The 24,350-nt window shown below is 45.5% G+C and overlaps 1 protein-coding gene across 1 annotated transcript in view; it reads left to right on the top strand.

The window, feature by feature from the left end:
* Positions 1 to 22,719, top strand: part of LOC115099804 (cell division cycle 7-related protein kinase-like) — a 39,768-nt gene extending 17,049 nt beyond the window's left edge. Inside the window, exons 5-9 of the mRNA XM_029617653.1 lie at positions 6,151 to 6,244; positions 6,354 to 6,496; positions 11,579 to 11,825; positions 13,112 to 13,207; positions 22,549 to 22,719. Of these exons, the coding sequence (XP_029473513.1) occupies positions 6,151 to 6,244; positions 6,354 to 6,496; positions 11,579 to 11,825; positions 13,112 to 13,207; positions 22,549 to 22,719 (751 nt within the window). The remainder of the gene's footprint in view (positions 1 to 6,150; positions 6,245 to 6,353; positions 6,497 to 11,578; positions 11,826 to 13,111; positions 13,208 to 22,548) is intronic.
* The last annotated feature ends 1,631 nt before the right edge of the window (positions 22,720 to 24,350 follow it).

Below are 24,350 nucleotides of genomic sequence, written 5' to 3'. Positions count from 1 at the left end.
GCCCTGGTTCTGGTACTCCGTCAGGGTTGGTTATTTCTTTTTGGTTTTAGGCCAGTTTAGGCTACGGTGTTTGTAATTGGGATTTTTGCCAAATTGTCACTGACGTCCGTCCGCCCTGCCTCCCAGGGGGGTTGAGAGGTCCTGAGGGGACTACCCCCCCCTGGTTGAGGCCGCTGCTAGGGTCGAGGACCCGGCTTTCCTAGTAGCAGCGTCAGGGGTGACACCGGGGAGCCCGGTTCACTCACCCCTGCTGGATTAGGGCTCCAGGACCACGGACAGCAACAGGCGTTTTTTTGTAAAAAAAAAAAAAAAAAAAAAAAAAAAAAGTGTGTTTTTATTTTTGTGCCGGCTCTCTGTTTTCTTCGCGTCTGCTCTCGGGGGGGGGGGGGGCGCTGCTGGCAGGGGGGAGGCCGTTCGCGCAAATTTTATTTATTTATTGTTTTGCTGCCGTGGTCTCCTTCTTCGCGCCGTTTTCGCCGGCATGCCTCGTGGCTCGGTTTGCAGGGCCTGCGGCTCGGCGCGCGCGAGGGCTTTTGTGCTGCCTGCATCCCGGGAGATGAAGGGTCGTCCGGGGCGTCTCGGGGGGCTCGTTTGCGACCCGCGCGACCGCCGCCGAGCGGGGGGGGGGGCGCGGTTGAGAGGCCCCAGGAGTTTTTCCCGCTCAGTGCGGGAGTGGCGGCCATTTTGGCCACGGGCCGCGAAATGGCGCGGGAAACGGCAGGGCCTTCGGCCTTGCCTCCCGCGCTGTCTCCTCAACGAATCGCGGCGGGGGGGTGTCCCTCGGGGGCCCCCCCCCCGAATCGTGGCGAGGGGGGGTCCCTCGGGGGCCCCGGGGAGCCCTGCTGAGGTTTCTTCCGATTCTGGCTCCTTTTCTGAGGACTTTGCGCTTTTGCTGCGCAAAGTCCTGAAATATAAGAAAAGCAAGTGCGGCCGGAGGGAATCCTGCAAGGCTCCACTGCTAAAGAAATCCAAGAGGCCATCGGGGGTTGCGGAAGTGCCCCCGAGGCCTCTTCCAGGGGGAAGAGGCCTCCACGTGGCGTCCCACAGGAGGCGGACTCAGATTCCTCCACGGGGGCAGACACTGATTCCCCTGAAGAGCCCCTAAAGGGGGCCGACAAGGTGGCAGCGGGCGGATCCGCTCCATCCGGCGCAGGAAAAGGATCACAGGCAGTGGAGGGAGACGATCCCAAGGTGGTCCGGCTCTTCCGCAGGGAGGAACTGCCACCCTTAATTCCGGCCATTCTCCAGGAGCTGGGTATAGAGGCCCCTCCGGTAGTGGTTCGGCAGGAGGCGAACATGGATCCGGTCCTGTTAGGCCTCACGGGTCCGGCAGTGGCTTTTCCGTTTCATTTTTCTTCAACGGACATCCTGTTCCGGGACTGGGACACCCCAGAATTGGGTCTGAAGGTCAGCAAAGCCATGGACAAGCTTTACCCGCTCCCGGAGGATGCGCTGGACCTTCTCAAACTTCCCAAGGTGGATTCGGCGGTTTCTGCGGTAACAAAGAGATCCACTATCCCACTCACGGGAGCGACAGCCCTCAGGGATCTTCAGGACAGGAAGCTGGAAGTGCAGCTTAAGAAGATTTTCGAGGTTTCCGCGCTGGGAGTACGAGCCACCATCTGCACGAATTTCGCTATGCGAGCTAGATTGCGCTGGGCTCAAGTTCTACAGGCCAATGCGGATCTTTCTGCAGACGAGGCAGCGCAGGCGGATAGGTTGGAGGCGGCAATAGCATATGGCGCAGATGCTCTCCACGATCTGCTGCGCACGTCGGCGAAATCCATGGTGGCTGCGGTTTCGGCGCGCCGACTCCTGTGGCTACGCAACTGGGCGGCAGATGGCTCTTCCAAGGCTCACCTCTGGGCGCTGCCATTCAAAGGTCTTCTTCCTCCCGTGCCCCGCAGTGGCAGCAGCAGCAGTCCTTTCGGGGGAAGCGCTTCGGAAGGCAAGGGGGTCCCCTGGCGATCACGGGGGCCAAGTCTTCGCAATGAAAGGGGGTCGGCCCCTCTCCCGCCGCACCCCCAGCAGAACGTCGGGGTGCGGTTGATGTCCTTTTGCGAGAGATGGCCCGGTGTAATGTCGGACCAGTGGATCCTCAACGTGATAAGACACGGCTACGCGTTAGATTTTGCTCGCACTCCAGCGGACAAGTTCCTTGCCTCGCCCTGCAAGGCCCCCGAGAAGAAGGCGGCGGTGCTAGACACCATCCGACGCTTAGAAGCATTGGAAGCCATTTCCCCCGTCCCGGTCAGCCAACAAGGCAAGGGCCGTTACTCCATTTACTTCATCATCCCAAAGAAAGACAGCACGTCCAGACCAATTCTGCATCTCAAGGGGGGTAAACCGATGCCTTCGTGTTCCTCACTTCAAAATGGAGACGATTCGGTCAGTCATTGCTGCGGTACGGTACGGCCCGGCGAGTTCCTGGCCTCCCTGGATCTCACGGAGGCGTATCTTCACATAGGCATTCAGCCGTCGTTCCAAAGCTTCCTCAGGTTCTGCATTCTAGGACGGCATTATCAGTTTCGGGCGCGCCCGTTTGGGCTCGCGACGGCTCCCCGTACATTCACGAAGGTGATGGTTGTGGTGGCAGCGCAGTTGCGCCGAGCAGGTCTCCTGGTCCATCCTTATCTGGACGATTGGCTGATTCGGGCGAGGTCCGAGGATCAGTGTCGGAAGTCGGTGGCCAGGGTCCTCCATCTCCTGCAGTCCCTGGGATGGGTGGTCAACTTCAGCAAAAGTCATCTGGCACCCACGCAGACCTTGGAATATCTAGGAGCGGTGTTCGACACGAAGCAGGGCAAGGTGTTCCTGTCGCACGACCAGGTGTGCAAACTACAATCTCAAGTACGGCGCTTATTGTCTCTCCGCCGACCGCGAGTCTGCGACTACCTTACGGTCCTAGGGTCTATGGCCTCCACGCTGGCGCTGGTTCCCTGGGCATTCGCTCATCTGCGACCATTACAGTCCTCCTTACTGTCCCGCTGGAAGCCGGTCTCGGAGGACTTCCATCTCCCGCTTCCTCCAGCGGGACACGCGAGGTCCAGCCTACTCTGGTGGCTGGATCCCAGTCATCTGTCTTCTGGAGTCTCCCTTCTGGTGCCCGATTGGACAGTGGTAACCATGGATGCCAGCCTCTCCGGTTGGGGGGCGGTCTGCCTAGGCAGCTCGGTCCAAGGCCGATGGTCAGTGTCGCAAGCCCAGTGGTCTATCAATCGCCTAGAGACCAGAGCGGTCCGTCTGGCCCTACAAGCCTTCCTGCCGTTGCTGCGGGGAAAGGCAGTCCGAGTGTTGTCAGACAATGCGACCACCGTGGCATACATCAACCGCCAGGGCGGAACAAGGAGCCCCCAGGTGGCGGAGGAGGCTCAGCGCTTGATGGCTTGGTCAGAGCTGCATCTCAGCAACATAGCAGCATCTCACATTGCGGGAGTCGACAGCGTTCAGGCGGATTTTCTCAGCCGTCATCGCTTAGATCCCGGAGAGTGGGAGCTGGGGGACGAAGCGTTCCTTCTCATTTGCGAAACGTGGGGTGTGCCCCACATGGATCTGATGGCCACGTGGCACAATGCGAAGGCTCCGCGATTTTACAGTCGACGTCGAGAACGGGGGGCAGAAGGCGTCGATGCGTTGGTGCTTCCATGGCCGACGGATGTGTTGCTCTACGTGTTTCCCCCGTGGCCGATGATTGGCAAGATTCTACGGCGCATAGAGTTGCACCCGGCCAAGGTGATCTTGGTGGCACCGGAGTGGCCGCGCCGGCCGTGGTTCGCAGACCTCGTCCAGCTGGCAGTAGCGGCACCCCTTCGGCTCCAAGGAATGGCGGGCCTACTCCATCAGGGCCCCGTCTGTTTGGAGGATGCGGATCACTTCTGTCTCGCGGCATGGTTTTTGAGAGGAGGCGCCTGAAGAGTAAAGGTTACTCAGATGCGGTGGTGGCTACGTTGCTGCGTTCCAGGAAACAGTCGACATCTCTGGCTTATGTCCGTGTCTGGGTGGTTTTTGAGGAATGGTGCGTGCAGCGTGGGGTGGACCCCACTTCGGCTTCAGTTTCCGACATTCTGGTGTTTTCTCCAGGCAGGTCTAGCCAAAGGTCTGGCGTGCAGTTCTCTAAGGGTTCAAGTAGCGGCGCTTGGTTGTTTGCGAGGTAAGGGCCGTGGTACGTCCCTGGCGCTTCACCCGGATATTTCTCGTTTCCTTTGGGGAGCTAAGCACCTTCGTCCTCCATTGCGTCTCCCTTGTCCGGCTTGGAACCTCAATTGGGTTCTCTCCGCTCTATGCGCGGCGCCGTTTGAGCCCTTGAAACGCGTAACTCTTAAGGATCTCACTTTAAAAACGGCGTTCTTGGTGGCGATTGCCTCGGCACGGCGTGTTTCCGATTTACAGGCCCTGTCCTGTAGGGAACCTTTCTTGCGTATTTCAGATTCCGGAGTCTCTTGCGGACGGTTCCTTCCAAAGTTGTTTCGTCTTTCACGTGAATCAATCGGTGGAGCTGCCCGCTTTGGTGGGCGGGGAGTCCTCCGTCCCAGAAGCAAGGGACTTAAGGAAGCTTGACGTGCGGAGATCCCTCCTCCGATATCTGGAGGTCACTAATCCGTTTCGGGTCACGGATCATCTGTTTGTCCTGTTCTCTGGTCCAAAGAAAGGGGCCGCAGCGTCCCGCACAACGATCGCCCGTTGGCTCAAGGAGGCCATTGGTTCGGCGTACTTGATGCGGGGAAAACCACTTCCCGTGGGCCTGAGGGCTCACTCGACTCGATCTCAAGCGGCGTCTTGGGCGGAAGCGTCGCAGGTGTCGCCTCAAGAGATTTGCAGGGCGGCTACCTGGCAGTCGTTGCATACCTTTATCAGGCATTGCCGGCTGGATGTCCGGGCTACCGATTCCGGGGGTTTTGGAGAGAGGGTACTCCGAGCGGGACTCTCTGCTTCCCACCCTCAGTAGGTTTGCTCTGGTACATCCCAGGTGTCCTGGACTGATCCTGGTACGTACAGGGAAAGGAAAATTAGTTTCTTACCTGATAATTTTCGTTCCTGTAGTACCAAGGATCAGTCCAGGATCCCGCCCGCAGTGCTGCGCTGAAGTAACGGAGAGTCCGCTCATTGTTCTGAATTATTCTGTTCCGCTTGTTTAGGACTCTCGGTTGAAGAGTCCGTTTCCAGGAGGGGTGTTTCTTTCCCCGTTCTTTTAGCGGTTTATAGCTAGTTTAGTTCTCTGGTTGTGTTCTACTTTGACATTACGTATGACTGAGGGGCTGTGACTGACACAGGGGCATATATGGCTCCGCCCACAAGTTTTAGTCTGTCTCCATCTACTGGTGCGGAGTCACAACCCAGGTGTCCTGGACTGATCCTTGGTACTACAGGAACGAAAATTATCAGGTAAGAAACTAATTTTCCTTTTTGAATACATATTATAATCCATGTTCCTTGTAGGACTTTATTCACTACATATATTCTTTCTATAGGTACATAATGAGGCTGAGGGCCTGAAGTACTTAGCTTTTTTTTTCTCATAAGTGAGAAAATAGGAGAAAACTCAGGCTCTAAATCTATAGTGTGAAATATGATCCATACTGTTGAATAATTAATTGCCAAAAAGACACAGTCCTCAGCGTGCTTTTGACTTTTTTTTTTTTTTTTTGCGAGTCCTTCCACTGATGTGGAATTCCCTTGTTTTATCTTTTTGTTTCATTGTAATTTTGGATTATCTTGTATGGAACAATGTCTGACTGTCCAAGTGTGCTAGTCTCAGTTTGGAATGCATTTGAGTAGTTAAGTAAAAACATAAAATTCAACTCAGAAAAGCTCTTTCACATCAGCAACTTGTCAGAAGATTGCTGATCTGAATGCTTTTTTAAAATTGGAGTTCAGGGTGTAATTTAAATAATTTGTGATTGCACACAGTGATAACGGTGGACAGATAATGGGAGGTACAGTAGTTTTTATTGCTGATCCATTTAGCATAAATTTCTGCAAACTGGTGTTAAATCTGACAGTTTCAGCTCAAAATTCAGAAGCATTACTATTTTAACTTTGCTAAAATTTGTAATGTTTTATGTTATTTTCCAAATGTAATAATTTAAAATAAAAACAGCATGGCATTTTGATAGCAACTGTGGTAACACTTTTGTTTTATTTCTCCTCTAGGGGGCAAGACAATGTCATGGGAGTTAAACATTGCTTTAGGAAAAAAGATCATGTCGTTATTGTAATGCCATACCTGGAACACGAATCTTTTCTGGTAAGGTGTTTTTAATCCTTCATTTTAATCTGGGCTGTCAAAAGAAGATCCTGCTGCCTACTATTGAACAGCTGCTGCATTTGCTTTTGTTTTGTTTTTATTTTTTTAGGACATTTTGAGCTCTCTTAGCTTTGAAGAAGTAAGAGAATATATGTTCAATCTTCTCAAAGCTTTGAGGCGCATCCATTCGTTCGGCATTGTTCACCGTGATGTCAAACCAAGTAACTTCCTGTTCAACAGGCGGCTGAAAGAGTAAGTGCCCAAATGACTGCACTGTAATTTTATTATGATATGCAAAGTTGAATAGAAAATAGAGCATCATTTTTCCCACATTATGCTGGGGTAAATTTTGTATAATATTTCATGTAATTGTGGGAAACTTGGTCAGGATGAAAAGGAATAAAATATTTATAAGCATAAGAACAGATCACTGAGGTGATAATCACAATTTACAACTTAAAAATGGTTCTAAAACTTTACAAAAATCATTATAGGATTCTTGTCTTGAAAGTAATACATTTAAGAATCATGCTCTTTAGTGCTTCTTTCTTAACGCAAGGTTTTTGCTTGCAAACATTTTTTTCTGTTGAAATATTTTCCCTCTGGAAGTTTCAGGAAATGAAATCCTTGACCAAAAATGCAATATTTGTAAACTGTGGCACAGACTGACTTGCAAGATTTTGCCCATTTTTTGACCACAATTTAAGTTTGGTGCTTGGATGTCTTTGTCTACAGTTCTTTATATAGGAAGATTTTGAAAATCTAGACAGGTGGGAATAGAAGGAAATATTGAGATCTTCTATATCCTGTTACACCAGTCAGGACACATGGATTATCACTGCTTACTAGCAGATGGTGACAGAGGACACACCTTTTTCTGTAATAGCAGTGCAAATAAAAGCCAGTATTTTCTGTCTCCAGCAGATAGTAGCCATTCTGGATCAGTGTAGCAGGATTTCAGCTTCCAGGCCTTGGCATCTGGTCTCACCTGGTAGAGTGTGATTTCAGTTCTGCTTCCAAGACAACAGTTTTGGCCATTTCCCTACATAAATGAAATTGACTCCTAGGGTAACAGGCAAATATTTCTCTAGTTTAGTGGTTTTTGGGCCAGGCTTCCAGTTGATATTGAATTAAGTGAGCCTTAAACCCAGCTCCCAGGATCCCTGCAGGACCTGATTCAGCAAGGGAAAATGGACTAGTCCAAGAGGAGTTCCTCTGTACAAGTGTGTCACCCCTTGGTGCCCCCTCTGTTCACTGCACTTCTTGTTCACTGCATAAAGTTTAATAAAAACAGGTCATGCAGAGATTTGAAGAGTCTCCGTTGCAATCGGAGTTTCAGGCAGCTGGAGGGATTAAGTTCACCAGAGACTCTCAGGAGGTTCTTCCTTTCGGCCAATTAAGGCCTTATCCTGATGGGATATAACCATTTGGTCGGCACCTCTTAGCAGGCTGGTTTACACAGAGTCATTTTCTTTCCAAGTCGCAGAGAAAAAGCAGAACTTAATTTTTTCTGATCCCAGCAATGTGGTTGGTTCCCCACGAACACCTAGTAATGTCAAGTGGGCCTGCAGGAGTGAGCATGTAAGCAGTGTGGCTGTCTCCTACTGCCAAGCTTGTGATGGTGGCAATAATTTTGAATAGTTGAACAGGAGGGCTTCTAATTCTGCAGTGAAGGGTTATTTGGCAGTAGGTCCCTTGGCTCTTCTGAGGCCTGCATTTTGGCAAAAATGGTTGCCATCTCGTATTCTTGTAGCCCATTCCTGCCCATGGCGCCACCTAACTCGTTGGTTTGGATCCTGGTTGGGCCTCTGTGTCATCTATGGATGGGGAGTCAGGTCTCAAGCTCCTCCAGGCCTGCTACCCCTCCCTCCAAGGGACTTTATTTTTCTCCAGGCATTTTCCTGTTTTTCTGTGCTATCCAGAAGCCTGGTGGAGAAGTGGTCAGGAAGTTGGAAGCCAGGGGAAAATTCCTATTCTCCTTTCTCAGACGAGCTTGCACTTGAAGGCCCTTGGTTGTCGGGGCAAAAGGCACTGGATTGTGTTGGGGGGAGGGGTAGAAAAGTAGGGATAAGCCATTCACCCTAAAAAGAATGCAACTGAACCAAATACTGTTCAGATCTGAGCAATAAAAATGGAAGTCAAGCCACGTGATGGCCCCTGGAGTTTTAATGTGAATGCCTGTGAGAACTGCACAGAGAAGATGTTGCTGTTCTCCATATCGAGCAATTTGGCTTTCCCTTACAATTTAGCTAGTACCACTGTTCACAAACTTGCTGAGCTTGTGCCCTTGATAAACTTTGTATCTAGTTATGAGGTTGAGTATTGTTTGCCAGATGTCTTCCAACTTATGCCATCATCCACTTGAGAATATGCACGTACTAGCTAAGAAATCATATTAGAAGTCCGCCAATACTATACTAGTGGATTGTGCTAACCTCCAGTCAGTATTGATTTTTGGATCATATGCAAATTCATGAAGAAAAAGACTTTGAATTCAGATTCTGCACTCCACACATGCAAACCACACACTTAATATAAACCTTGCACCCCAAGACTTTGCATGAGACTTTTTAATAAAGCCTCATAAATGCTTCAAAACTGAGCTCTGCTCAGCCCAGCCCTGCTCCATTAATTTTGGAGTACATTCCTAATCATACTTAATCTTATTTTGGCACAAGCTTTTGCAAGCCAAGTCAATTTTCACTTCTGTCCCCTACCTGCAAAATTTACAGGGACTCCTGTAAGCTCTGGATCTGCTGCCTGAGACAGTGGTGTTAACCTGTCATTTGCCCACCAGAGGTCCAGCTGACTAACCTCCATGCTGCAACAGGACCCCGATTTTTGTCCAGAAGGATAACACATTTGCAGCAGGGGGAGAGAGAGAGCCTAAAACCAAACCCAAGACATTTTTATGTTCTCCTGATCAGCGTAAGTTAAGAACATAAGAACGTGCCATACTAGGTCAGACCAAGGGTCCATCAAGCCCAGCATCCTGTTTCCAACAGTGGCCAATCTAGGCCATAAGAACCTGGCAAGTACCCAAAAACTAAGTCTATTCCATGTTACCGTTGCTAGTAATAGCAATGGTTATTATCTAAGTCAACCTAATTAATAGCAGATAATGGACTTCTCCTCCAAGAACTTATCCAATCCTTTTTTAAACACAGCTATACTAACTGCACTAACCACATCTTCTGGCAACAAATTCCAGAGTTTAATTGTGTGTTGAGATAAATTACTTCTTTAAGTGGGGTAGTTAGTTGGCAGTATGTTTGAGATGTGCAAATCAGCTTTGGGCTAGACATAAAGCCTTTCCAGACCATTGCAACAAGAATGATTTACTCTATTAAACCACTAACTTATAGGGGATATCTACCATATTTAAAGCCATTGTATATTCATGCTGCTACAAAACTCTTTATTCAACTCCAAAAGGTATAGACATTTTACTTCGTTATATAAATTTGAGACATACATATCTGATTTAAGTAAGTCTAATCTTTTGCTGTAATTATTCCCTACCAGAGTAGGGGGAAGGCCATCTTCTCCAAGATATTCCTCTTGATCCTGGGGTGGAAGAGCAACTGGAGGAGTTAAGTCCTCTGGTTTTCTTAAAAGAAGGAGAATTGTTCTCAGAGGGAGAGGACTCTTTGGTCATTCATTATTTTATAAGGATGAGATTGCCTTCTTGATTTCCCAAGTGGTTACTTCGCTCTGAATGTTAGTGACCAGGCTTGAGGAAGCTTCTGTGAGGGATCCGTTCCTCAAGGGATTTTGCAAGCTTCTAAAGCTTTCCCTGTCCATAAGGCAGTAGAAAGCATGGTTTTGGTGGAGTAAGAATTCCCTGATAGGAAGCTTTAGGGCATCAAAACCATGAAAAAGCTGTATCCTCTGCCACTGTATAGAGGCTTTCTTAGTTGCTGTGGATCGACATCTTGGTTTCAACTGTGACCTGCGAGACAGCTATCCTATGGAAGGGAGCATGGTCCTTAATGATCCTCAGGATAAGAAGGTTGAGTCTCCATAGCCTTAGTAGTTCAGATCTCCATTTGTGGGGAGTAAGCTGCTTAGGCAGTTTTGCGCTGGATGTAACAGCCCCCAGAAAGTCTGGAGGCAGCCAAATTGCCTCAGGACTGACTTTCCTAAGGCTTGGAGGGGCTTCTGCAGTTGGAGCTAGGATGCTGTTATGGTTGCATCTCTGGGTAGAATATATAGCATCTAAGTCCTTTTAGAGGGAGGTTGTTGTTTGGAGAAGGTTTATAGAAATTGTAAAGGACCTAGGTGAGATGAAAGCTTAGAAGCTCTTGGAAGATAACAGGTCATGAGATCTGTCTGTCGAAGGCTTTGACCACTTCAGGGAGGCCAGAAGATCCAGATCGGGGAGGCAGTCGCCTCTTCTCCAATAGAGAGATGTAGAGAAAGTATTCAGTCCTTTTGTGGCTCCTGAAAACCATGGAATGACAACTCTGAGACTTCAGGAACTACTCGTTTGTTCCACTGAGGAGCAGTGGGCACGCTCCTCAATGGTCTTGCTAGTCATTCACCTTCTAGTGTATTACCACAAGCAGAGCCACCTCGCATCAGACCAGTGGCTTGAGGATGTGGTGCAGAATGGGTTATTTCTTGGAGTTCACTAGTCTGATTTCTGTCTTCTTGGTGTCCTTTGTGTATCTCAGTCCAAGAGGCTTGAAGTGATGACCATTCTAGAGAGGCTTCAGTGCCTGCAAGCCTTGGTTCTAGTAGCAAGAAGTTCAGGGTCAAGGCCAACATTCCATGAATCCACCATGGTACTCGCTCTGCACTGCCAACACCACAGTCAACAATTGTTTTCAAAATTATAGACCAGCCTGTGCCAATCTCACAATACATAAGATTAGCAGACTTGGTCCACAAGTTTTGAAAATGCATTGCTAGAATTAGAGGAAGCAGGTAGCCAGAAGCTGGAGGTGGCAGCACTTTGGGTGGAAGTAAGATCAACCTCTCTTTTGGAGACCATATGGATTTTTTGGCATGATGTCACAAAATGATGCTAATCCCTGTCTCAGTGCCTCAGTTAACTTTATAGACTTTAAAAAGGGCTGATTCATTCTGTTTCTAGGTCATTGTGAGATGATTTGTTTTAAAGTAGCTGAATAATGTAAATAAGCAGCAGTAAACACTTTTTTTTTATATGATATACAATACATAGTTTCTGTATAATACAGCACATTGGTTAGCTAATAATACAGTTTAAATGGATTGAGTATTGTAATATGATGTAACAATTCATAAACCTTGATTCAAGTATAGGACATTGTTCTAAACTGAGTAACTTGTTTTAAAATCTGTTTTTAGGTACGCCCTAGTAGACTTCGGTTTGGCTCAAGGAACCTTTGATACAAAAATAGAACTTCTTAAGGTTGTGCAGTCTGAAAGCCAGCAGGGAAGTTCACAAAACAAACGGCACAGAATAACAGGAAATGGGGCTTCTCTTAGTGCTATAACACCTCCAGAGCTAGCTCAGCAATCGGCAGCAAAGCCAGCTGCTAAAAGGCCCTGGTCACTCTCGCAAATACAAATCAAACCAGGAAGGGATGGAAAGGTTCGGAGTCTTTTATTTTTATTTTCCATTGATTATGTCCTAGTTCATTTTTCTTGTGCTACTTTGATCCAGTAGGGGGAGATATTGTATAATACAATTTTTGTGGGATTTGTACAGTAATTCTGATTTTCAGATTTATAGCAAAAAAATGTATATTCTCATTCATTTTCAGGGAACATTTGAGAAAGTTACTTTTCAATTGAAAAATAGTTTCTCTGAAAATTTGGAACCTGCTGTACACCAAGAAAACATGTCTGTCTTGCCAGTGGTGTTTCATCCCCCACCCCTCCCAGCTGACATAGTGTAGCTGTGCAGTCCCCCACCAGCTTCTTAATGAGACCAATAGGGGTTACAGGGCAGCTAGATGTTTGACACCAAGAAGCAAGGCCTTGGAGAAAATCAGTTCTCCTGTGAATGTATTATGCTATATATATTAATGCACAGACTCTAAGGGAGCATTGGAATTTTGAGTACATCTCACAGGATATCTGAGAGCTTGGTTTATCTTCCAACCTAAACACATTGCAACTGCTAAACATGTCTAATGAATTTATCAAGTGTACAGTGTACTCAGGGGTGGACCGATCCCTTTTCCTGAGGGTTCAAACCACTTGGCTTTTTTTCGTATGATTCTGTGTTAGCACTAGGGAAAAGACGTGCTTGTATTCCATTTTATTTTTGAGAGTGATTCCTAGATGTCGGAGATCTGGGAGTGTTCCCATCTTGAAATACTGATGCCAGGAGCCTAAATTTTTCCCACATGTTCTTCATAAATGTCCTTACATTGGTCAGATTAAAATCTAACATGTTAAGTCTTTCTTACATTTTTCTCTTCTATTGGAACTGAGCAAGTAAAATCCCAGTGTTTATTTTCCCCCACTGCGAGTGGAAGGGGAGCAAGGGAATATAAATGTGCCCATCCCTGAGGCAGAGTACTGGGTGTGTTTCTGAAACACACTTTGAGGCTTGATGGACCCTTGGTCTGACCCAGCATGGCAATTTCTTATGTTCTTGATATTGCTGTATGATTGTGTTTATAGCTCTGTCTAAACAAATTCACGATCCCAATCAAAACAGGCCTCTGGGAATGCCTCCCCTTAATCCAGCTAAAAGTATGCAAGTTCAGGAACCCTGCATATTTAGCTGGGTTAAAGATGAGCAATTTTCGGGCAGCCTGTTGCTCAGGTAAATGCTTCTGAAAATTGTTCTTTATATAACTTTACCCTTTCCAACTTAGCAATCTATTAGAGAAATATTTTTTGTATTTGTTTTTGTCTGTTGTATAGGAAGGATTTGCAAGCCTTTCTGCTCAGCGCTCTGTTTTTGGAGAGAGAAATTTTAATATCAACAGCCCTGTTTCTCAGCAGAACACCACAATGAGGGTAAGTAGAATGGTACAGCATTATTGACAGTCATATTTTTGATGAACTGGAATTGCTAGTATGACATACATATCTAAGTGCATTATTGTTACTATTCATATACTAGTACTTGAGTAGAGATTATGAATAGTGTGGGAGAAATACCTGGCAGTCAGCTTAACCATCTGACAAGTGACCAAAAATAACTTGGCTGTACTGTTCTGTATTACTTTCACCTCATTACCTAGTAGTGAAGTGATCCAAAGTTGCAGATTAATTATGGAATAGTTACAATTCAGGAAGTTAAAATATTCAGTTTCTCAATGACACTTTTATAAATGAACAATAGTCCTCCACTTCTGCGCCTCTTCCTTGGTTGGGAAAAGCAGGCATAATTTGTTGTGCAAATATGATTTAAAGTCACAAAATCAGAATTAAGTAACCACATCTCTGATATACAGAAAAAAAAATCAGGTTGCTCTTCAGTATGTAAATTGAACATGATCTGAAATTTTTATTTAATACTTTGAACACTAACAAAACATACTTCATTGGGAACGGAAACCTTAGAATTGACACACGTTATTTGGATATCACAAGATGACCGCCGATGAAAGGAATGTCGTTTCAGATTAAAAAGATAACCATACTGACCTTGATTCATTATCACTGGAATATTATACTCCAAAGGGAGAACAATCATTGATTAAGTTGCCATCAATAACAAAATCCTGGTACTTGTCAGCACTTGTTGCGCACGAAGGAGCAATGTTGTGCTCCTTTGTGTGGCAACAAAGGGGCACACGGTGCATCCGGCGTGAGCCGCCAGTTCTTCATTACCCCTGCTCGGATGACATCGGGAGCCGTGAACTGTGATTGTCAATCGGGCCGGCAACACGAACAGCAAAGTACCTGAATTTTTCTCTCACAGTTGAGCCAGATGATGTCGAGCAGATAGAAGAACCAGTGAGAGGTAAGGCAGGGCAGACAGCAAGTCCTCTGGCATCAGCCGCCACTTTTCACCCCCCAGCTTGGATGACATGTGGATACAGTTGAAACGGTGCATCTGGACTTTCAGAAAGCATTTGACAAAAGTACCTTTTGGGTACTTGTCAGGTATTTATGACTTGGATTGGCCACTGTTGGGCTTGGGATACTGAACTTGATTGGACCCTTGGTCTGACCCAGTATGGCATATCTTGTGTTTTTATGTACCTCAAGAGAGACTCTTGAGAAAATTAAAAAGTCATGGGATAGGAGGCGAAGTTCTATTGTGGATTGAGAACTGGTTAAAAGATAGAAAACAGAGAGTAGGACTAAATGGTCAGTGTTCTCATTGGAGCAGAGTGCCCCAGGGATTTGTGTTGGGATCGCTGCTGTTTAACATATTTGTAAATGACCCAGAGAAGGGAATAACATGTGAAACGGTCAGATTTGCTGATGATACAAAATTATTCAAAGTTGTTAAATCACAAGAGTACTGTGAGAACTTGCAAGAGGACCTTTTGAGACTGGAAGACTCGGCATTCAATTGGCATTTAATGTGAACAAGTGCAAAGTGATATACATAGGGAAGAGGAACCCAAATTGTAGTTACATGATGCAAATTTCTACATTGGCAGTCACCACCCAGGATAAAGATCTAGGCATTATCGATATGTTGAAATTCTCTGCCCAGTGTGTGGTGGTGGCCAAGAATGCAATTAGAATGCTAGGAATTATCAGGAAAGGAGTAGAGAATAAAACAGAGAATATCATAATGCTTCTATATCACTCCATGATTTGACCACACTTTGAAAAAAAGATATAGCGGAATTAGAAAAGGTATTGAGAAGGGGGACCAAAATGATAGAGGATGGAACGATTCTACTATAAGGAAAGGCTAAAGAGGTTAAGACTCTTCAGCTTGGAGAACAAATGACTGAAGGAGAAATTGATAAAGGTCTATAAAATGAGTGGATTGAAACAGGTAAACATGAATCAGCTTGTTTACGTTTTCAAAAAGTACAAAGACTAGGGGACATGCAATTAATTTACTAGGTGATATATTTAAGACAAATAGGAGAAAATACTTTTTTTTACTCAACATATAAATAAATTCTGAAATTCATGGTGAAAGGATGTGGTAAAAGTTATTAGTTAGCTGGGTTTAAAAAAGGTTTGGCAAGTTTCTGGAGGAAAAATCCATTAACTATTATTAAGGCAGAGTTGCAGAAATCATTGCTTATTTTTGGGATAAATAGCTTGGAATCTATTTACCCTTTGGTATTCTGCTAGGTACTTGTGACCTGGATTGGCCCAGTTGGAAACAGGATGGGACTCTTGGTCTGACCCAGGATGGCAAAACATATGTTATTACCATCAAAAAAAATGTTTATGGTGTGGATAGAACCTTGGCATTCTCCTCAGTAAAGATAGAGGAAAATAAATTATATAGTGTTTCTGCTGTTTTTGTCCTCCCTGAGCACCCCTTTTATCCTGTGACTCCCTCACAAGCTTTTTACTTTGAATGTACTTGGATACATTTTTATTACTACTTTTTACATTTATGGCAGTCTTGTTTTCAAATTCTCTCATAGCCTGCTTAATTACTTTTTTACTTCTAACTAGCCAGTGCTTATGTTCTACCCTATTTTCCTCATTTGAGTCTGTCTTCCATTTTTTTAAAGATACCCTTTTGGCTTTAATTGCCTCTTTCACCTCACTTTTAAACCATGCTGGCAGTCATTTGGTTTTCCTTCTACCTTTTTTGATGCAAGGAGTACCTTTTTTTTTTTTTTTTTTTAATCTGGGCTTCAAGGATGATACTTTTAAACAATGCCCATGCCTTTTGCAAATTTTTTATCTTGTGAATTGCTCCTTTTAGGTTTTTTTCCTAAAATATTTTATCATAGTCCTCCTTTTTTAGTTAAATGCTACTACAGTAGTTTTCCTTAGTATTTGCTCTCCAGTGATTGTCAAATTTTATTGCATTATGATCATGTTGCCAGGCGGATCTACCACCTTTATCTCTTGCACCAGGTCCTGCATTCCACAGATAACTAGATCTAATGTAGCTCCCCCTCTTGGTTCTGTGGCCAACTGCTGCATGAATCAGTCTTTGATGGCATCTAGGAACTTTACCTCCTTTGCATGCCCTCATGTGAATCCTGCCAATCAATTCCTGCGTACTTGAAATCTCCCATTTTTATTGTATTGCCCATTTTGTTAGCCAGTCTAATCTCTGTTTGTATTTTGCAGTCTTTCTCCATCCTTGCCAGGCAGGCAATAATATATATCTCCACTACTATACTCTTCCTGTGGAGTGCTGTTTGTTTCCTGCAAAACTTATATCCTTCTCAACTCTGTCATCCTTAACATACTGTATAGTGCCACCCCTCTACCAATCTTATCCGTCCTGTCATGTTGATATAATTTGTACCCTGGTATCACAGTGTCCCATTTGTTATCCTACTTTCCCTTAAGTGTCTGAGATGTTTCCTATGTCTATACCTTCCTTTAGCACCATACATTCTAACTCTGCAATCTTATTTTTCAGGCTTCTGGCATTCACATATAGATATTTTAAAGTAGGTTTATTTGTATTTCTATCTTAATATGTACCCACAACCTGCTTATTATCAGATGAATGTGACATGTGTTCTTGAATCATTAATAGTATCTGCAGAATGAGCAAGCATTCCCCAGACTTTTTTTGCGATGACTACTAGTTCTAAAGCCCAGCACTATATGTATTTAGCCACTTGAAAGAAGAAGTAACACAAAAAGGTGTTTGTTTTTTCTTCCTTTTTTGTTTTAAATTATATTTCGTTGCCTTCCAAAGTCAACATTTCCTGATGTTATGGATCCCAGCCACTGGTCAGTAAATATCCATTTTGAAATATTAATGAGAGTCTACTTAGGCATTTTTTATTCTTTGATTACTTGTAGTTCTGATCTGTGTATATCTGCAGAATAGTTGCACACATGCATTGACAGAATTGTTGCTTTCCTGTCGATAACAGGGCTGAATTAGCCATGCTGTCTGGGAGCGTCTCGCGACCGGTCAGTATGCAGGGTTTTCTCAATTAGTACAGAGTTTTGAACTCTGTACGGTTGCGCGGTGAGCTTCCCGCGCGATTGCCTTGTTACCTCAGTCCCTTTTTTTTTTTTCAGCGAGCAGTCTGCACGTGGGGTTTTTTTCTCCTCCTCTTCTTCTCTGAAGAGATTTTTTTCTCAAATTCTGTTTTTTCTTCATTTCTTCTGGGTAGTGATGGCTCCTAAGCCATCCGGATTTAAGTACTGCCAATGCGGTAAAATTATGTCCATTATAGATGGACATAATTACTGCTACATATGCTTGGGACCGGAACATGACCAAGTCTCATGCCGGGACTGTGGTTGCATGTCTCCCCGAGCCCAGAGGAAGCGTGCAGAAAAAAATTGCGCGGCTAAAGATATCCTCCACACAGTCTTCGCCGGGACCGTCGAAGACACCGAAGAAGTCTCCGTCTAAAAGACCTGCTTCGCTAGAGGGTACCTCGGCCAGGTCTGTTATACCATCAGAGCCAGTGAAGGGAGTTGAGGCTGCAACTCCTCTTTCACAAAAATCCCCTCATGAGCCGCTTGGGTTTCAGTTTACTAAACCCATTCGCTCTCGCTCCTCGACACCAAAAAAGTCAAGAAACAAAAAATCAAATTGGCCGAAGCAGAACGGTGCATCGGAGCAGAGATGTGTGCATGGAGCATCGGCGCATAACTTACCGGCGCACAAGACATTGACGCACAGCTCCGACGCATTGGCGCACAGAGGTGCGCACATCAAATCGGCGCACAACGGTGCGCGCAACAATGCGCACAAAGCATCAGCGCAGGGATCGACGCACAAAGGCGCATCTAAGCGCACAGCGCTGATACCACACGCTGCATCAAAGCAACATGACTCAAAACGTGCGAAACTATCGATTCAACCTCAAAGTCCGACACACTTGACACCAGTCTTGACGCAGTCTTCACTACTAAGTCAGGAACATCTTAAAAAGTCACAAAAAACTAAGCATGTAACATCTTCAAAACCTTGTGAAACAGATTCTGACCAACAGGTGGAACTAGTCTCCGTCCATGACACTGCCACATCTAGCGAGGGTTCTGATTAGAGAGGGCGTTGACGAGTTAGTGGACATACCGTGCCTGGGTGACAATCCTTTTGGTGAAAAATTTGGGGAAACCGTTACTCTTCTTAAAGAACAGAGTACTGCTGTGCTATCACTCACATCTCCAACGGACCCCCATACCTCATCCAGGAAGTTTTACCCTTCATTCAGGAAGAAGGCCCTACTCAAGGGTACCCTTCAAACCATACAATAACTATCGATCACAGAATTATTCCCACCAAAGATACCAACCTCGGCCTCATCAGTCCTGTGGACGACCTCGTCAACAAAGGCCACAAAAGCAAACACCAGCACCTCCTCAAAAACAGACTTCATCTTTTTGAGCTATCCTGAGCCCCCTCCACCACCTTACATAGGAGGTTGCCTTCACCTTTTTTATAGCAATTGGGAGGCGATTACTTTGGATGTTTGGGTCCTGAACATCATAAGGGAGGGCTATCAAATAAATTTTGTAATACTCCCGGATCTCCCTCATATTCCCGTTCCCTGAAATACATCAACCCACTCACTGTACCTTCAAGAACAGTTACAAAATCTTCAAAGCCAGAAATCCATTCAAAGAATTACAAAGGCACAGGAAAATCAGGGGTTCTACTCCCATTATTTTCTCATTCCAAAAGTCCAGAGGTCTTCGACCAATCTTAGACTTACGGAATCTCAACAAACACATTCAGAAAGAAAAATTCAACAAGACGTCTCTCAAGACTATTCTTTCTCTCCTACAACCCAACGACTGGCTATGTTCCATAGCCTTGAAGGATGCTTACTCCCATATTCTCATGAAGCCTTCTTCCTGGCAATACCTTTGCTTTCAAGCTCAGAGCAATCACTATCAATATAAGGTTCTACCCTTTGGCCTGTCCTCAGCCCCAAGAGTGTTCACAAAATGTTTAGCAGTGGTGATGGCTCACCTCAGACAACTGTTGATCCAGATTTTTCCCTATCTGGACGACTGGCTTTTAGTAGCCTACTCTACGAACTCGCACGTTCCAAACAATCAACTGTCTGTGACATTGGACTTCATAATCAATCACAAAAAGTCCAACCTGCAACCGACCCAAACGCTACAGTTCATTGGAGCGTTCATCGATACAACACAACAGAGAGCACACCTCCCACAGGACAGAATTCAAACTCTATCCTCACTAGCTCGACATCTGTGCAACCGATCACATACCTCGGCACGTCAAATCCTCCAGCTACTGGGTCATATGGCAGCAGCTATCCATGTGATTCCCTACACGAGACTACACATGTGCCGACTTCAGTGGGGACTAAAGAATCAATGGTCTCAATTCTTTCAGCCCCTCTCAACCAAGATACAACTTACCACCCAAATGCGCACCGATATTCGATGGTGGAAGAACACCAACAACTTGACCTCGGGAGCACCCTTCCGGTTACCTCCCCATCAACTCAACCTCACGATGGATGCATCCAGAAGGGGTTGGGGAGCTCATCTGAGCAAACTGAAGACTCAAGGTCTTTGGTCTGCGCAGGAGAGCATACACCAGATCAACCTTCTGGAACTTCGAGCCATTTGGAAGGCATTTCAAACCTTCTCCCCTCAGGTTCGCGGCAAACATCTCATGGTATACACAGACAACCAAGTTGCCATGTTCTACATAAACAAGGAAAGAGGGTCAGGTTCATGGATCCTTTGTCGAGAAACACTTTGAATACTGATGTGGGCAATAGCAAACAAAGTTTCGATGCAAGCCACTTACCTTCCAGGCTTAGACAACGTCACGGTGGATCGCCTCAGCAGGATTTTTCATCCACACGAATGGACTTTAAATCGGGATGTTGCAACCAGAATCTTTCCAACGCTGGGGCAACCCAATGATAGATCTCTTTGCCACAGAGAACAACCGTCAAACACAAGTATTTTGCTCCATTTACCCGAGCACACTTCGTCATGCTCTAGATGCCTTTCTCATCCCATGGACGGAGGGCTTGCTCTACGCTTACCCTCCCATCCCGCTAATATCAAGAACGATTCAAAAATGCATCCAAGACATAGTGGATATGATCCTCATAGCTCCGGCATGGCCAAAACAGCCCTGGTATCCGTATCTCATGCGACTATCCATTCACCCACCAATTCCACTGGAGAACCATCCATGTCTGACTCAGGAAGGGGGTCCCTCCTTCATCCAATGCACCAATCCCTCCACCTGACAGCTTGGAGGTTGAAAGGCAATTATTAAACCATCTGGGTCTGCCAACTCCACTTGAAGATATTCTCATTGCTTCTAGGAAAGTAGCATTGTTACACGGAATGGTGCACAACACAAAGGCTAGACCCTTTCTTATCAACAGCTACGCAACTCCTGGAGTATCTTCATACACTCTACCTTGCTGGTTTAGCGCTGGCTTCAATTCGTGTGCATGCTAGTGCCATTGCAGCTTTCCACCACTCTCATAATAGACTTCCCATTTCCAACCATCCGTTGATCTCCAGATTCATGAGGCATGCTATGTCTAAGGCCACCGGTGTCAAAAATCACCTATACCATGGGATCTCAATATAGTCCTTGAACTAATGCTGCCTCCTTTCGAGCCATTAGATTCATGCCACATAAAATACCTAACCTGGAAAACGGTATTTCTAGTGGCGGTCACATCAGCACGGAGAGTAAGTGAGCTACAAGCCTTGGTTCACTATTCTCCTTATTTAGAATTTTATCATAAGGTCACTCTTCGGCTTCATCCTACCTTTCTTCCTAAGGTAGTATCGGCTTTCCACATAAACCAGTCAATTACATTGCCAATCTTTCAACCTAAACCTCATTATAATGACAGAGACAAGCTTCTGCACTCTTTAGACTGTAAAAGAGTGTTAGCTTGCTACAAACACAGAACTCAATCTCAAGGAAGACCATCTCAATTGTTTCTATCCTTTAACCCTAATAATCCAAACCAACCTATCTCCAAAAGAACCATTGCTAGTTGGTTATCCCAATGCATTGAATTCTGCTACAATAAGCGTTCTCTGCTTTTGAGCAACAAACAGAGCACACCAGATACGCGCAACGGCAGCATCTGTTGCACATTTAAAAAGGGTTCCGCTGCTGGACATCTGCAAAGTGGCAACCTGATCTTCTCTTCATACCTTCACATCGCACCACTGTATCGGACAGCAAGCATCTTCCGATGCAGCTCTGGATTCGGCAGTTTTGTCAACCCTACATACTGAGTAAGACTGTCTACCTTTTATTGAAGGGTAGTGTCCTTAACTTAAACTTATTATATGGACACAACCCGGGAGCTTGGGACTCCCAGACAGCATGGCTAATTCAGCCCTGCTATCTACGGTAAGCAAACTTGCTTTTTCCTGTCAACGGTGTTTCCGTAGATAGCAGGATGAATTAGCCATGCGATCCCTTCCCACCTCCCTAGACAGTCTACAGATTCTACCAAAACGTTTCCATGTACATCTCGCTTGGCTACAAGAGACTGAGGTAACAAGGCAATCGCGCGGGAAGCTCACCACACAGCCATAGAGAATTCAAAACTCTGTACTAACAGAGAACTCCACCTACTGACCAGTCGCGAGACGCTCCCAGACAGCATGGCTAATTCATCCTGCTATCTACAGAAACACAGTTTATGGTAAGCAAACTTGCTTATTTGACTTGTCTGTAGTCTCACTGCAGTTTTTCTTTCCTCATGAAATCACTTCTCTTCTACTTCTCCATTATTTTTTTAGCTTTCCTCTTTAATGTTAAAAACAATTTTAGTAGATAATTAACATTAGGTGCAACTTGAAATAGAACCTTCTCCATGTAAGCTAAATGGATTTCTCTGTTCTCTTGTGGTGTTAATCCTTTCTGACATTCATGCCAGTCTGTCGCTCCCTCATTAACAATATCTCTTTCTGTCTGCCTCATTGAGGACCATCCAGGAAGTCTGACAAATATGCAGCTATTTAATTCCCATTTTTTCTTGTGACCCAAATCTGACAAAAAATTTGGAAATGCCAGTTTTCTGTCAACAAGCAGAGCTGAGTTATCCATGACACATAAGTGACGTCATCTGATGGCAACAAATAGACCTATCTCTCTAGAGCAGTAAAATGTGCATTATTTATTACTACTGAGCATGAATGGGAGTTTCCGCATGTGCTCTCTCGCGATCCTGTAGTCCTTTTTTTTTTCTTTTGTCTGAGCTTTCACCTGGACATGTACCCTCTCTCTGTTTTTTCAGTTTACCTATTCTTGCAGTCCTCTTGTGTTTTTCAGGGTTGCCTTGCTACTTCAGCAGCCCTTCAATAGCACTGTTCAGTGCTATACCAAAAAGCTTTTGCTATGTCCACATCCAAGAAAGCCACAGCCAGTGGCTTCAGAGATTGCATTTGTAGCCACCAGATGGCCATGACATCTACTACAAATGCCTGGGATCTGATCATGACTCAGTTAATTGCTATGACTGTGGTCAGATGTTGCCTAGATCCCAACAGAAACAAGTTTGGAAGATGGAGACATTCTTCATGGAGTGGGGCTTCCTTGGGCTCACTCCATGCCAAGTTGAGTATAAGCTTCTGGACTAAGACTTCCCCGCCTGTGGCACTGGATTCCAAATCCGCCACAGTTTACGGGTCGAGCACAGGAGCCTGTGCACTCCTAAGGCTTTTTTCCCTCTAAGTAGAGCTCATCAGTGCTAAAGAAGAAGTGTAATTGGCTCCTTCTGTTTGGGAGCCATCAGTACTGACACAGGTGCCAGGAGTATAGTTGACGCCTATGCCAGTTGTGATCTAGGTGCCAGTAGGCCCCAGCGGGGACTCTTTGCAGCTGTCCTCTTCTTCTTTGATGCCTCCTATCTCCATCTCACCTCTTCCAGATTCCAGGGCCCCTTCAATATTGTCTGCCTGAAGCACTTATCTTGGGTCCCTCCCACTAGGTTTGAAAACTCTGGACATGATTTGCTCCATTATGCCTTTGTTTTCTATACAACCCCTAATACAGTAGCCTGGGAGTAAGCTTTCACTTGGAGTCTGGTATGTGCCTCTCAAGATGAACCAGTACACGGAGAGCCAATGAAGTGCTTGCAGAATAGGAGTCATGTGATCTCTAATACTGGTGCCAGATAGAAAACAAGCAGCAAGGCACTGAACAATTTAAAGTACACAAATTGTACTTGCTGGAAGCTCCACATACAATGAATTGCAACAGTCTGTGCTGGATAAAACTAATGCTTCCAGTACTAAGCGGAAATCGTATCTATTAATAATGGTCTCAATCGATGAAGCGTCTGGAGTTAATAAATTGAGGTTTTCAACTCCATCTCAACCTGAGCCTGCATGGAGAGTCTAGCATACACTATAAATCACAAATTACGTACAAATGTGTTTATAAGTTTACATACCCCTGGCAGAATTTGTAAGATGTGTAGCATTTTAAGAGCACATGTGATCAGACAAAATGCAAGTTTATTTTTAATGTTTCAAATTAAACTATTATGCATCACAGAATGACACAATAATTAAACAAACAATAGCAATAAGAGAAATAATAAAAGTAAGTCATGGGATAGGAGGCGATGTCCTTTCGTGGATTACAAACTGGTTAAAAGACAGGAAACAGGATTAAATGGTCAGTTTTCTCAGTGGAAAAAAGGGTAAACAGTGGAGTGCCTCAGAGATCTGTATTTGGACCAGTGCTTTTCAATATCAATACCTATAAACGACACTTGACCGACGTGCCGCAAATGCGCAGTAGAGACCAGCTCTACCGCGCATGTGCGGGCGAGCACGTCGGTCTCAGGCAGCGTTAGGGAAAAAATGGCGGCGGCGGGCGGCGGTTTGCAGCGGCGGCGGGCGGCGGTTGGCGGCGGCAGCGACGGCGGTTCGAGGCGGCTCGCAGCGGCGGTAGCGACGTTGGCGGTTCGCAGCGGGCGGTGGCAGCAGCGAGGGAGGGAGGAGAGAGGGAGTGGGAGGGAGGGAGTGAGTTCAGGGAGGGAGGGACTGAGGGAGGGAGAGGGGGGACTGAGTGAGAGGGAGTGAGAGGGAG

This window comes from Rhinatrema bivittatum, chromosome 10, assembly GCF_901001135.1.
Source record: "Rhinatrema bivittatum chromosome 10, aRhiBiv1.1, whole genome shotgun sequence".
In the NCBI taxonomy this organism is placed as follows: Eukaryota; Metazoa; Chordata; class Amphibia; order Gymnophiona; family Rhinatrematidae; genus Rhinatrema; species Rhinatrema bivittatum.
This window is presented reverse-complemented; position numbering and strand designations above follow the sequence as displayed.